This window comes from Apteryx mantelli, chromosome 2 (genome assembly GCF_036417845.1).
Source record: "Apteryx mantelli isolate bAptMan1 chromosome 2, bAptMan1.hap1, whole genome shotgun sequence".
NCBI lineage: Eukaryota > Metazoa > Chordata > Aves > Apterygiformes > Apterygidae > Apteryx > Apteryx mantelli.
In genome coordinates, this window is record NC_089979.1 from 158,204,419 (window position 1) to 158,217,371 (window position 12,953).

A 12,953-nucleotide genomic window follows, 5' to 3' on the forward strand; every position below is an offset into this window, starting at 1 on the left:
ACTTCCAGTTTTGAAAGGGAAGATGGAAATCCATGATCCACTTACAGCTCTGTTACAGGCTTTCTGTGAGGACCAGCAAAATGATTAAGCTTTGTAAGGTGGTTTGGGTTTTTGTTTTGTTTTTTTTTCCTTCCTATATAAAATGGTAAAACTTGTCCCATGCAGTGGGATGATGGTGCAACTCCTGCATTAGCAGCTGAAATCTTTGTTTGAGACCTTTCTAAAACAGCCATGGGATTAAAATGGTAAGCTCCAATTTGTATCCCTTCTCGGAACATTAAGATGGAGGAAAAACCTGCAACCCTTCAGGGTTAGGATGTAAATTTTTTTTTTCTGTCTCCTTGCTGATGTTCTATGAGCTTAAGTTCTGTTCTGCACCTGTGTTAGAAGCTTTACCTGGATTGAGCATGATTAACTCTTGACACTTTGCATAGGCCTCGAGTATTCAAAACATTTTTGGAAACAGATTTTTAAAAAGGTAAACTTTGCTAAATGTGAGTTACTGTGTGAAACTACTGCTTTTGGAAAAGGCATCTGTTATTTCTCATAGCAACTATGACATTAGGTCTTAAGTAATTTTCTAAACTAAACACTGTTTCAGACTCTTCTAGTTCATTAGCTTAAGACTCTCTGGTTCATGGTAAATTAGGAAAGTGAAGTTGAGATTAAATACTGTGTTTCCATTCTCTGTTAAATACTCTATTTCTGCGTTAAACTATAAAAAGGGGTTTGTATTATATGTTGCTAACTTGGTGATCAAAAGGTATTAGTTTTCTTTTTTATTATTTTTTTCCTTACAGTAATAAACCAGCTGTGTGCTGTCTTCGCCAGGTGCTGGAACTTGTTTTGAAGCTGAAGTTGGGTAATTCTGATTGCTTCTGCTGTGGTGTCATAGTTCCTTACAGATACATGAGGGTGTGAAAGATGGTGAGAAAGTATGTTATCTCTGACAGTAGAAAGAGGGCTTCTGGCCTACAACTGCAAGTTTGTTATGAGGCTTGAGTTAACAAGTGCACCTCTGTTTTGCAAACATTTAAGGCTTTCTCATGTTACTGGAAGTATATTTCTGTGTTAGCCTTGTGAAAAGTTTATCTTAATCTGTGTTTAAAGTTTCTAAAATGTTTGTGAGGAAGAGTTCTGCACAAAGCCAAACTCAAATCTATTTTTGTTTGTGCTTGCTGGAAGAGCAGTGAAAAGATCTTTTATTCTAGTGAGCTTTTTGTTTTATGGTGTTGCTGTTTGCAGTGCTAAAGTTAGTTGTCAGCACTTGCATTTATAAATCTCTTTTTAAGGGCTGAGTACTCTGGGCTGAAAGTTGGCAGGCAAGACCTCAGGCCTAGAGCATTGTTTTGGGGTTTGCATGTTTTTAAATAACAGATCTGTCTGGCTGGTTTGATTGAGAGAATGCATGCTGCTACTTCTACTCTTGCAACTCTGAATAGCAAAACAGACTACATAAAAGCATACTTAGAATATGAATTAGAAAAATTAGGGACTACTTCTAATAAAAGCAGAAGTGGGGAGCTAGGGGCATACACAGGACTGAGTTTTCTTTGGTTTTGTTTTATGGGGCCTGTATTAAGTAGTCATTCCAGGTGGTTTCCTGTCTGAAATTTATTTTTCATTGGCTAATATAACAATCGAGTAGTTTTCTCTTCCCAGATGCTTGCAAGGTTGGTAGTATATGTGAATATAGTGTTTTTATAAATATCTGTGGATAGTTGAACATTTACTCTGCCAATACTTTAAGATACCTAAACCTAAATTAATATGTAGTGCAAAGGTTAGTCTGATGTTGGCACCATAATTACACACACGTGGCTTTTGGTTGAGAGCAGGCTCTTATCTGGTTGTTTTGGTATACGGACAAGAACGATCATGTAGTTGTATGCATCTCATGGCACATATCTATTTGGCATACAGTATCTTCTAAAATCATGGAATTCCTCTAATAAGACTCACTTTAAAATGTCTGTCTGTAAAGAATCATGGTGTCAACTTTTTTATGTGTGCGAAGATGACTGTAGCTGTTTCAGAGGGAAGTCGGTTCAGTGGAGGCTGAAACGTGTGCGTCCTGTGTCGCACTGCCAGGTGGGCTCAGCCCACACTCAGAAGGTTCTTGTAATTCCTCAGATTAACTGCTGCTGATCAGGTGCCCATGGAGACCAATCCTGTGCAGGTCCTGGTGAAGAGTTACTGTCCCCGTGGTCTTCATTCTAATGAAAAAATAGCTATATTAATGCACTCTTCCCCTTCCTACTGTAATTACTAATTTAGCAGCCTGAGTAGTGTTTTGTAGTTTGGGGGATAATAAGGACCTCATGGTTGAATGTTAGTTTTTTAAAGAAACATGTTTTCACCTATATTAATTTTGGGGGCTTAAGTGTTTTGCCTCCTTACAATCCAAGATCAAATTGTTTTAATAAGCTTGAGCAAAATCCTTTTAGTTGTTCTTGGATTGGGCTGTTCTGGAAATAAGTATTTTCATGTCTTCGAAATAACTTCGATCTTCATATAATGTATCTGAAATTGTTGAACTTGACTAATTACTGTGTGTGATGACCAAATGACAAGTCAGAAGCAAAATTAAGGTTAGTGTACGTATTTACAGAATTAAAATGTTATGTAATATTACAAAATCATAATTGCATACTTCATAATTCATAAATGTGGGCCATTGTGCAGAATATATGACTAGACATAATTTGTGGGAGGCATGTATTTTTTTTGTGAATCTGCTTTCTGTAGACTAGGAATCTTCTTTAAAAGATTCTTTAAAAGTTTGTGTACCTCTGAATTTTTTTTCTTTTTTTAATAGTTTAAATGAAAAAATATGCTCCTCAGTGTTCTGCTGCAGGTATTAGCATCTGTATCCCAAAGGGGTCTGATGACTTGGTGTTTTCTCTTAAATGTCTCCTGCTTATTACAGCAATATGTATTCAGAGATATGGTTACCAATTTGCTATTTTGACTATTAAATTAGCATCAAAAGAGGATAAACTGTCTTCCAAACAATCAGTCCTGATCTGTAGTTGCTAGCACTGCCAGATACTGATTCTTGTCCCTATAAATGAGTTTCGGTATGAAGATAGCTATAGTAATATCATTAGAATGAAAAACATGCTAAAGAACATCCTGTGAACAGAGCCTTTAACAATTTGTGATTAACACTGCTTGTTCCGCAAGTACTTTATTTTCTGACATGATAGTCAAAGAAGCCTGCTGTCGTACAGGTTTTGTGATTTGGGGGACTAGCAAGTGGCAAGTTTGTGGTGGCGAGGCTTCTGTAACTAACTTAGCAGAACAGTTCAGCACACGCATTGGTGCTGAATTACATCTCAACGTTTGGGACTTTGCAGCAGAGCACTTGACATCCTGGGGACTTGTGACAGTGTGACATACTAAATGAAGAAGATTGCAAAGGAAACCCCTTCTGTGTTTGGCATCTTCCATTATGGCTTGCTTGTTTTCAGAATGGCAATAATTGGTCATTGTTAAAAGCACAGGACTTAGAAGGCAGGCTGAATATCCTCTTGAAAGAGATTATAATAGTATCTCACCTGGTTTTGATCCTGAATGGTAGAAATGCAACTTAAATATATGGGTTTGGCCTCACTGTTATTAAAATAACAATAACTTGTTCATATGGCTAGTGGATTTAGATGTGGTGTATATCATGACAAAGCTGTGTGACTAATAAGAATATGATTATTAGTCTGAGTAATCCAAACAAAGCTACCTTGAGTTTACATTAGACTCGGACTAGATCTAGATGGAATCTCATCTGAAGGACTTCTGAAAAGCAGTAGAATGATGTGTTGTTCTTATTGTAACTTTGAATTTCTTGGACTAGCCACCAGCAATGTGCATGTTGCAGTCATGTGTTACCTATCAGGTTGGCTAACATCTTGTCTACCCTCAACCTAAATTAATGATTTAGCTGAATATTCTTGATGGCCAGTCAGCAAATGCTTTAAAGGGTATGTGTGTAGTGGAACTTTACTCTTGTTTGTTAGAATCACATGATCCTAGCTGTTTTCCTTCTGTAATCCATGGGTTTACAAAGTACTGGTGCTAACTCTGCATAGTTCAGAGGATGGAAGAGACTTATTCCAAGGAGATGTGTTGAGCCTAGAAGGGAATGGGAATGGATGAGATAAGCAGGCAACATACAGGGATGCAAAGAAGCACCTTGGCATTGTTTTGGGGACCAAAATGCAAAGTAGGTATCATTATTGACTAAAACATGTTTGTGTATCTGTAAAGTGGAGTTTAGCTTGTGAATCTGGGCTAATGTTCCTGCACAAGGTTACTATGAAGAGCAATGTAGATTATATATAGTCAGCATGAAATGCATAAGAGGTCTTACACTCTTTTTAGAAAAATATTAATCCAAAATTTTAAAAGTCTAAGAACAATTGCTATATAGAATATTCAGCAGAAGTATTCCTCAAGGAGCTTAGACACCTTCTGCTTTGTTAATGTGTATATAGCTTCCCATGTGTGAATTTGAACAAAAGAGAGTATAGCTATTTATGTTCACTTGTTTTCATCCTGAGGATGTTTCTTTGTTATTTTATGAAATAAAACATCCCAAATGATTTCCAGGGTTTCTGCTCCTTGGACTGTGTGTGCGCACATGTGCACATGTGTATAACGCTCTCTGTGTAGAGTGGGTATAGCTTCCAATTTTTATTTTCTACTTCATTTCTCCCTTTCTTGAATAGCTTCCATTCCAAGATGAGTGGCAGGGTGTTACTCATGAAAAACTGGGAGTATAACAGTGACATAATGCATGTGTTTTTCTGAAAAACATGTTTTTCATGCTGATTCTTACATCAATAGCATGCAATGATAACCAACTGTTCCTCTAAGATGAATACGTAGTCCTGTCTGGGGTGTCAGTATACTTGTTTCTTCAACAACATTGGCAAAATAGCTTATTTTATGAATTACTCCATAATACAGACATTCGAATTGGTTTGTCACATCGATGAGTGTTGTAATTTTATTTGAAGATTTTGGAATGTATCAAATCACTTGTGTGGAAGACACTTGCTTTTGTTCGTTTCAAAATTTAATGTAGAGGAGATGGCAATGGAAGGCCATAATGCCATAGAGTAAGGAAATACTTTTAACTCCAATCTCTTGGAATCATGCAGAATATCTTAAAAGGAGCTTATGCTGCTGAGGACTGGAATTGTACTGCTTGTCTTCCATGTGCTGCAAATTTTTACTTTCTTTTAGCAGATAGCACAGAATATCACCCTAAAGCTGAGTGTCACCAGCTTGAAGAAATAGAATTCTCTCACATGATGATGGTAGAGATGCAGCACTGGAATTTCTGGGGAGATAAATTGGAAAGGATATTACAACTCGCTCATAGTCCTCTTAAAAAAGAAAGCGGCGGGGGGAGGAAACCCTACCCTGATTTTATATCCCAATATTTACTTAAAAGTTTGAAGTCTCAGAAATGAGTCTTCCCTTTTTTTTTAAAGACCAGATGTCTTTTAAAATAACAGTATTAAATAATAATCCTCAAATTTCAAAGCTGAGTTGCTTTCAATACTTAAGTTACTCATTTTTCTACCTGTCTAATCAAAATAACATTCTAGGATGATGGAGCAGAACAACTTGTTGAGCGTTACTAATATAGTAGAACTGTTGTAACATGTTTCTTAATTTGCTAAGATTAAATGACTGTCAGAGTAGTTGTAAAAGACAAAAGTCTGGTTGCGACTAGGATGTGTCTTAAGTGAAGAAAAATGTCTACCAAGTGGTATAAAGAAGGCATGGTTTGAAAAACAATCTGAATAATTAAGGTGGGAATCAAATGAAACTTTCCCAGTGGAGTTTCCCTGCCCGGTGCTATGGCAAGTGTTCTGCTTACTGTTCATCTGCAGTCCCTGGACAGCCAACTACCGGAAGCAGAATGCACGTGCAAGATCGCTTTATCCTTGCCCGATACCATAACATTTTCCCTAAACTGTGTTGGGTGCAAATTGGACCTTTGGTCTGAATCAGCATGGCACTTTTTGAATGGCTGTGAATTTGGTGAAATTTAAACAACTTCTTATGGAGTCTTTTGTCTTCATATTTCTGCAGCTTACAAAGGTGACCAGTAAAGTTCTCTCTGAGCAGCCAAAAAGCAGACAGCTCATGACTTCTGATCAGGACACTAAAGTTGTGGCTGAACCGCAGGTGCAGCAAGTACAAGAAGTTAAAGACGGTTCTCATCTAGTAAGTATTATCATAATTACATATTCCCCTAGTATATGTGCTGTATGAAACAGGTTTTTAGTATGTCTTAATCAGAATTGTATCTCAGAATATGTTAGTAGAAGACAATTAGTTTATAGTATTGCAGCATAAAATGCCAGATTAGAGCTTTTAAAGGTGGCTACATCTCCATACCCAACTGGAGTCTCAAAACACTGTTTTTGTCAGCCTGACAAGGGAATATAAATAAATTGCAAATTACAGGAGTTTGCACTCCAGGAGGAGAACAGGAATTTTTAGGCTATATAGAAATTGTATTACCAATCTTGAGTTAGAGTCTAGCTCACTTAGGTTAACATATAAAGTGTATCTCAACAGGAAATGCTGTTGGCGTGTATCTGTAATTGTAAAGACATAAACCTATAAAATAGCAATTACATTCTTTAACAGGAATTTTGCTTAGTCATTTCTGCCAAATGGTATGTGCTGGTACTTCTGTGCTACTGTGTAGGATCCAGTAAGTTGCTTTATGGGATGCTTTTGGCAGATCATACAGTGGAGAGGGCTTCATGTATGCATGTTGCAGGAAATGTTACAAACATCTTTTAAGCAGACTGAATACTTGAATTGTGTGTAAGCTCATAGTGACATGTTTTCATCTTTGATCATTAACAACGTATTGGGATGAATATCGCCCCTTAGGCCATCTTGAAGGATTTCAGTGCATGTTCTTCTAGGCACTTAAAGTCAGTGCTATGCATTATCAAATCCTTCTTGCTTAAACTTACCTTGCCGCAATCACTGCATTGCAGGAGCATTTCATCAAACACTTCAAACTTGTGCTTTGCTTTTCTTTGCTAATCAAGCCAGTGTTTTCCTTTTTTCCAAAAAATATGGTATTCAGGGATCTCTTCACTCCCGTTCTGTTCTGCCTCTCTCAGATGTGAATTTTGTTTAAAGTAGATGAATAAGTTGAGGAAAATTTTGTGCCGTAGTTTAGAAAGTTGAGCTTTTATGATGTTCTATATTCAAGCACTTAATTCCAAGAAACTGTTGAAATTCTGAAATAGTTGTTTGCCACATGTTTCGGTGTGTAAACTTCAGTAAGAGGCACTTGCAAATTTGCTTCAACAGCTTGCAACTTGTAGTGCACTTTTAAAAGGTGCATTAGAATTAAAGGTAATTTGATTAGTCTTTCCATTGATGCTAGTTCTTTTAATTTGACATACAAAGACATTCTTATAAAGATACATGTGAAAACTTGGATCTAAATTTCAAATTCTGCTCTTCCATACCGCTTTGGAGAAAAAAAGAATAGCCATTTCTTGCAATTTTAGGAAAATGTCAGGTTTTTTCCATAGCAAAACAGACTCTTTCATTGTCAATTTGGGTAACTTGGAATCTATCTGTAGTGCTATAATGCTGCTTTTGAAGTAGCTAACTCTTTTGAGAGGAAAGCTTTTCCTTTTCTGAGTATTTTACTTCAAGAAGATGTGACCTATAACTTCTCAAGCTTTTTAAAATTATACAGTATCATGTACATGTGTGTGCTGTATCATAAGGGTACTTTTTTATATCAGGATCATTGCCAATATATGCTGTTAAAAGGGTTGTTTTAAAGGTGGCCTCTTTCATAATGGCATGCATGCATGCATGAGTATATTTTGCCAGGACTTAAGGACTTAATTTGGGAGGGAACAAACAACATTTGCTTCATTGTCTGGGAACAAGCCTTTCAGTAAGGCTTCATGGAGTTACAGGGAGAAATTAGCAGACTAATGCCCTTAAAACATTTCAACTTTCCAAAAAGTGGGAAGTAGGAAAGAGAAACTTCTGAAGTTCTGATTGAATTGTTTTTAGCAAGTATATGCTTTGTGTCAACTTAGATCATGTGCTTTTTCTTGTTCATCTTAATTGTTCTGAGATCAGAAGCCTAGACTTTGTCTTAGCCTGCATAAAAGTGTAGATTTACATATCTCACATTCTTACTGCAGAGAATATTTGGTATGAGGCCTTGTTGTCATGGTATCTAGCAAGATCTCCAAGAGTCCTTTTTGTCTTTTTGGTTGGTTGTTTTTTTTGTTTGTTTGTTTTTAAACATAAACTTGTAAGAAATATGCTGAATTACCTTTCCTAGCCATTCTGGCTCTGCTCTTATAGGATCTGGTGGTGATTAGTCTAAGTGCTTTTCTGACACTTCAAGAGGCTGTAGAATTTCTACTGGGAATTTTCAGGCATCTCTCTAGATCTTGGAAAAATAACTCCATAGTTACTGGTTTGAGTTCTCAAATGATTATATAAGGAACTCTTATCTGTAAATAATAATAAATATGTTTTCCTATCTATGGCCGTAGTCAGTCTATTATCTTGGTAAGACCAAAACTTAATATACTTTCCACACTCAATGGTGACTGAATTAAAACTAAATTTTTGATATTGTAACTTTTACCATGATAAAACCCTCCAGAAATCACTTGCCAGGGTTGCTTATGTTAATGGAATGCAGGTTACTTGTTTACTAACAGTTTTCAAAGGTTGAACCTGATGGTAACAGAGGTAGCCATTTCTTCTAGCCAGCAATATCTGTCAAAATAGGAATATATCTGCTATTTAATGCCAATGTCATTTGCTCTCAAGCCTAGTAGAGTTGATTTCAACAGCAACTCCTCCTGAATTTGGCTGATTTCAGCAGTGTTCAACAGCAGAATTTCTGGAGCTTCACATTCAAGTTAAGTGAAATAAAAGTTGGCAACTTGGGGATCCTCCTGAATTCCTCGTTAATAGTAGCTTACACTTGCAAACTAGGGGTAGATAACATTAGGAGACACTAACAGATTCTTAGCTTTGATAAATCTAGGACTTACATATACTGGCATTTGGTGTTTTTGTTTTTTTTCCCTAGAAGCAAGCTTTGTTGTCACTTCAGGTGACATCTGTCATTGGATTCTTTTGTATCCTGATTGATAATTATCCTTTGTAAGAAAGCCCTGGTCCAACTGAACCCAGGGGAGTCAATGTTTAAGTAATGTTCAACTTGCTTTTGACTTACTTTTTTCTGTTCTTTTGGATTAGTACATTTTGCTGCTAGGGATTTGAGGTTACCCTCTGAGGAAAGAGGCCAAGACCCAAATCCCACAGCAGAGTTGGCTTAGTAATAATGACCTGTCTCTGCCCGGCAGGAGTGACCTAGCCTTCAGTTCTGAAGACACAGGCTTTTTTCCTGGTGCACTGATCCTAAATTCTTCCCCTTTCATATCTGCCTTTGGTTAATATGTGGCCTCTCTAATAACTATTCCAAGGATCAAATGATTTTTTTCATTTGGCTGAATCAAAGATCTGATTTGAGGGTTTTTTTTCTGAAATTAAGCTTTAGGAGGGATTCTTGTCATCAGGTGGCAACAGTTTCTTCAAATGTTGGTATGTTCCAGTGGACAATGTGACTATGATCCCTTATAAACCTTGCTGTCTGATCACAGTAAGAGTGTTGCCCACAATCTGTCTAATTCATTTTCAGGTGATATCCTGGGCTTCTGTTAATGGAAATTTGAACTTCCGTGGTTTGCTGGGTTTTGTCAATTTTTATAGGCAGTTTAACTACAGGTTCAATCAACTTGTTTGATATTTTTCTTGTGCTTAGGACTGGCAAGCCTGAAAACTTGTGATGGAAACTTAATTGAACTTCCTAAGAAGTTTTTCGCAGGAGATCGTATGGAAGGATGTCTTGGCTTTAGAGCTCTTGAGCTAGTCTGTGTTGTTCTAAAATTCTTTTGCAGTCCATTCAAGAATGATCTTGACAGAGAAACCAAAGGGCATTGAGGAAACCAATTTTGCTAGTTTAACATAGAACGCTGTGTAATAGTTCTGTGAAAATTCAGTATAACCTGTAATCCTTATATCATTTATCAATACACAGCATTATAGTATGTACCAATTAAGAGTTTAGCAACAGTTTAACAAGTGTCATTTGATAATTCAAGACATCATGAATTGTGTAATATAGAAATGGAAGAAATTAAACTGAGTATGTGCAGGATCCTGAAGCATCAATACTGCTCAACATTCACTTTTTCTGTTGTGTTATCATACATATAGAACATAAGGAAGGTGTGGTGAATAATTCTGCAGGTTTAGATGACTTCTAATGGTAATTGGTCGATTTAATGTGTAAAATATCTACTTAAAATTTAACAGTCCACTTAACCTTGATATGTCAGAGGGAAAGTGAAACAATCTGAGCAGCTGTTCCCTGAAACCTGTAGTAGTGATGCTGTGACATCTCTTCCCATAACTGGTGGTGGGCAGGGCATCAGATTAGTGCCCTAGTGTCATGTAATCAGTGTTGCTTGAGGACTGATTAGTTGCTTGACTTGACTGCAGAAAAAGGAGAAATGAAGTTAGATGTGAGAAGGTTATAAGGATTGTTTTAACTTGTGCTAAGGTAACTTGAAGGCTAGACTGTATTTTAAAACTAACATTTATAAGAAAATATATAGGGCAAACCCTTATCTGTTTGCAAGATTAAGAGGCCCATGTAGAAATGAAAGTGGACTTGCAGGTATGCTATTAATAAGCGTGTTGATTTCTGGCCTCCTGCTTAGTTGTGTACAGAATATAGGACTTTACTTAGTAAAAAATAAATTTTTAAAGACATGAAAGTGTTGCTTCAGAATGGTTTTGTTTCATGGAGAGGGAAAACCTATTTAAGTTCTGAGTATACGGGAAGCTTTTCATCCAAGAGCCTAAATACAGCCCTCCCCCCCAGCTGATTTAGTCTCTGAAATGACAGAGCACAAACAGTGTTGCTCAGAAGTGCTTCTTGGGTCAGGTGGAGATGGTTAGCTTAGCCAGCAGGCTTTTAAGGCTTCCTGAGTTTTGGAAGTTCAACAACCAGCCTCAGGTGATAACACCAATAGTGTGGGCATTTTCTGCTTAAGTTTCTGTTGTTTTTTATGGTGATCCCTCTGTAAACAGTGTTGAAGAATAACTTAAATGTTCACTATAGATAACTAAAAACAAATTACCCCAGAGCTCTTAGCTAAAACCAAAGGAACAAGCACAAAACGAGCCTTTGAGTAAAGAGGAGAGCAGGGGAAAACTGCAAGGCGCAACTGCTCAACTGAACTGTTTCACCCATTTTCTCCTGGTTGGTTGATAGCAGAATTGCTTGTTAGAGCACTGGGAGAGTGGACTTTGCCCTGGTCTCTCTCTTAAAGGCACTTTGTTCCTCTCTAGAAAGCTTTTCTCTCTACATGTAGTTAATAATAGTTAAATCACAGGGGGGAAAATCGCACTTTTACCTGATGAGTTACAAACTTTGCAAGTATTGATGTGACTTTATGCTGGCATTAAAAACAGTTGAATTTGTTTGCTTATGGCATTTCTTCAAAAAAAAAAAAATTATAAACACCCTCCCTCCTCCTTTCCCTGTACTTTGTTCCAGAGAAAGCTGAAGAAAGGAGTGACTTGGCATAGTTTTAAGTCTGAATCAAGCTAGATACAGGCGTGTTGAATAACTTTGTCCCAGGAGAGAATTAAAAAAAATGCAGCAGATGGCAGCAATGATGCATCAGACTTCCTATCCTTAAGAACAATATATCTGCAGGGACTTGTGACGCTTCACATATTAGATAACCTGGGGGGCAGGATAGTCTTCTGCTTTTGTTACCCTGCAATTTCAGGGCGGGCTTGCCGAGGAGGGGATGTATTCCCCAGCCAGTGCAGCAACCTTTTTACTGGCCAGAGGATTAGCGCTGAGCAGAATGCTTCCTCTGAAGCACAGGCCTTTCACGTATGCAAGTCTGACTCTATCTGTGATGTTTAAATGTATAGTAACCTGTGTTTAGGAGTACGGAAGTACATCTTTTTTTTCTTTTTTGATTCATTTGTCCCATGAGCAGCACACAAGTTTGGGGAGAAGAAGCCATATTGCCAGTTACATTACAGGTGTAGTAATTTTTTGTTACACACAGTGTTCATATACCAAATATAGAGCAAAATCAGCTAAGAAACTACTTGAAATATTCAGACACTTTGCAGAAGCTTCAGAAACAGGGATAGAAACATCTCACACTTTGTAAAGAATAGAGATTAATGATTTCAGATTCTCAACTCTGTGGATGCAGTTTATTCCTGCAGCACACCTTAAGCATTACTTGTCAGATTTGCAGGGAGATTCATCTCTAACCTATTTTATGCTGCTAATGTGCAAACTCTACTATTACTACTGCAGGAGTGCTTCACAGAATGACTGCAGTGCAGACTACCTGAAGTGAAACATTTGAGTTTCTAGAGTGCCTCTGTGCTTGCTCGATACTAGCTTGTATTTTGCAAGTTATTACCATAAGATTTGGAACAGTCTGGGATAATAAAAGCAGTTTTGTATTCTCTTAGGTCCTTCCACCTGATTTTAATTCAGTATGGTTCTGTGTACTGTGGTTCAGTGCAGCATCACTTTTTTTCCCCTCAATTTTCAGGTACCAGCAGGGAAGAAAAGTTTGCTGCTTTTTTTTGGTTCATTACTCTAAACAGTAGAATTAATTCTTCTAAATATTAATGAGTCAAATATGCTGAAAAGATGCATTGTTGTCATGAGGTTAAAAAGAAGTCTGTTCAAGTACAGCAAAGAAAACATTGTTGACAGACTTTTGGAAGTGGTAGACTTTATTCAAATTATTTGTTAAATCTCCTACCTTAGAGGTTTTCTGTAACAGAATACACAAATTTTTTGGAGATCA

General features: G+C 37.1%; 1 protein-coding gene across 1 annotated transcript in view; it reads left to right on the forward strand.

Moving 5' to 3' along the window:
- LARP4B (La ribonucleoprotein 4B) overlaps positions 1-12,953 on the forward strand; it is a 57,578-nt gene that overhangs the window by 12,826 nt on the left and 31,799 nt on the right. Inside the window, exon 2 of the mRNA XM_067291915.1 lies at positions 6,106-6,240. Within this exon, the coding sequence (XP_067148016.1) occupies positions 6,160-6,240 (81 nt within the window). The 5' untranslated portion in view covers positions 6,106-6,159. The remainder of the gene's footprint in view (positions 1-6,105; positions 6,241-12,953) is intronic.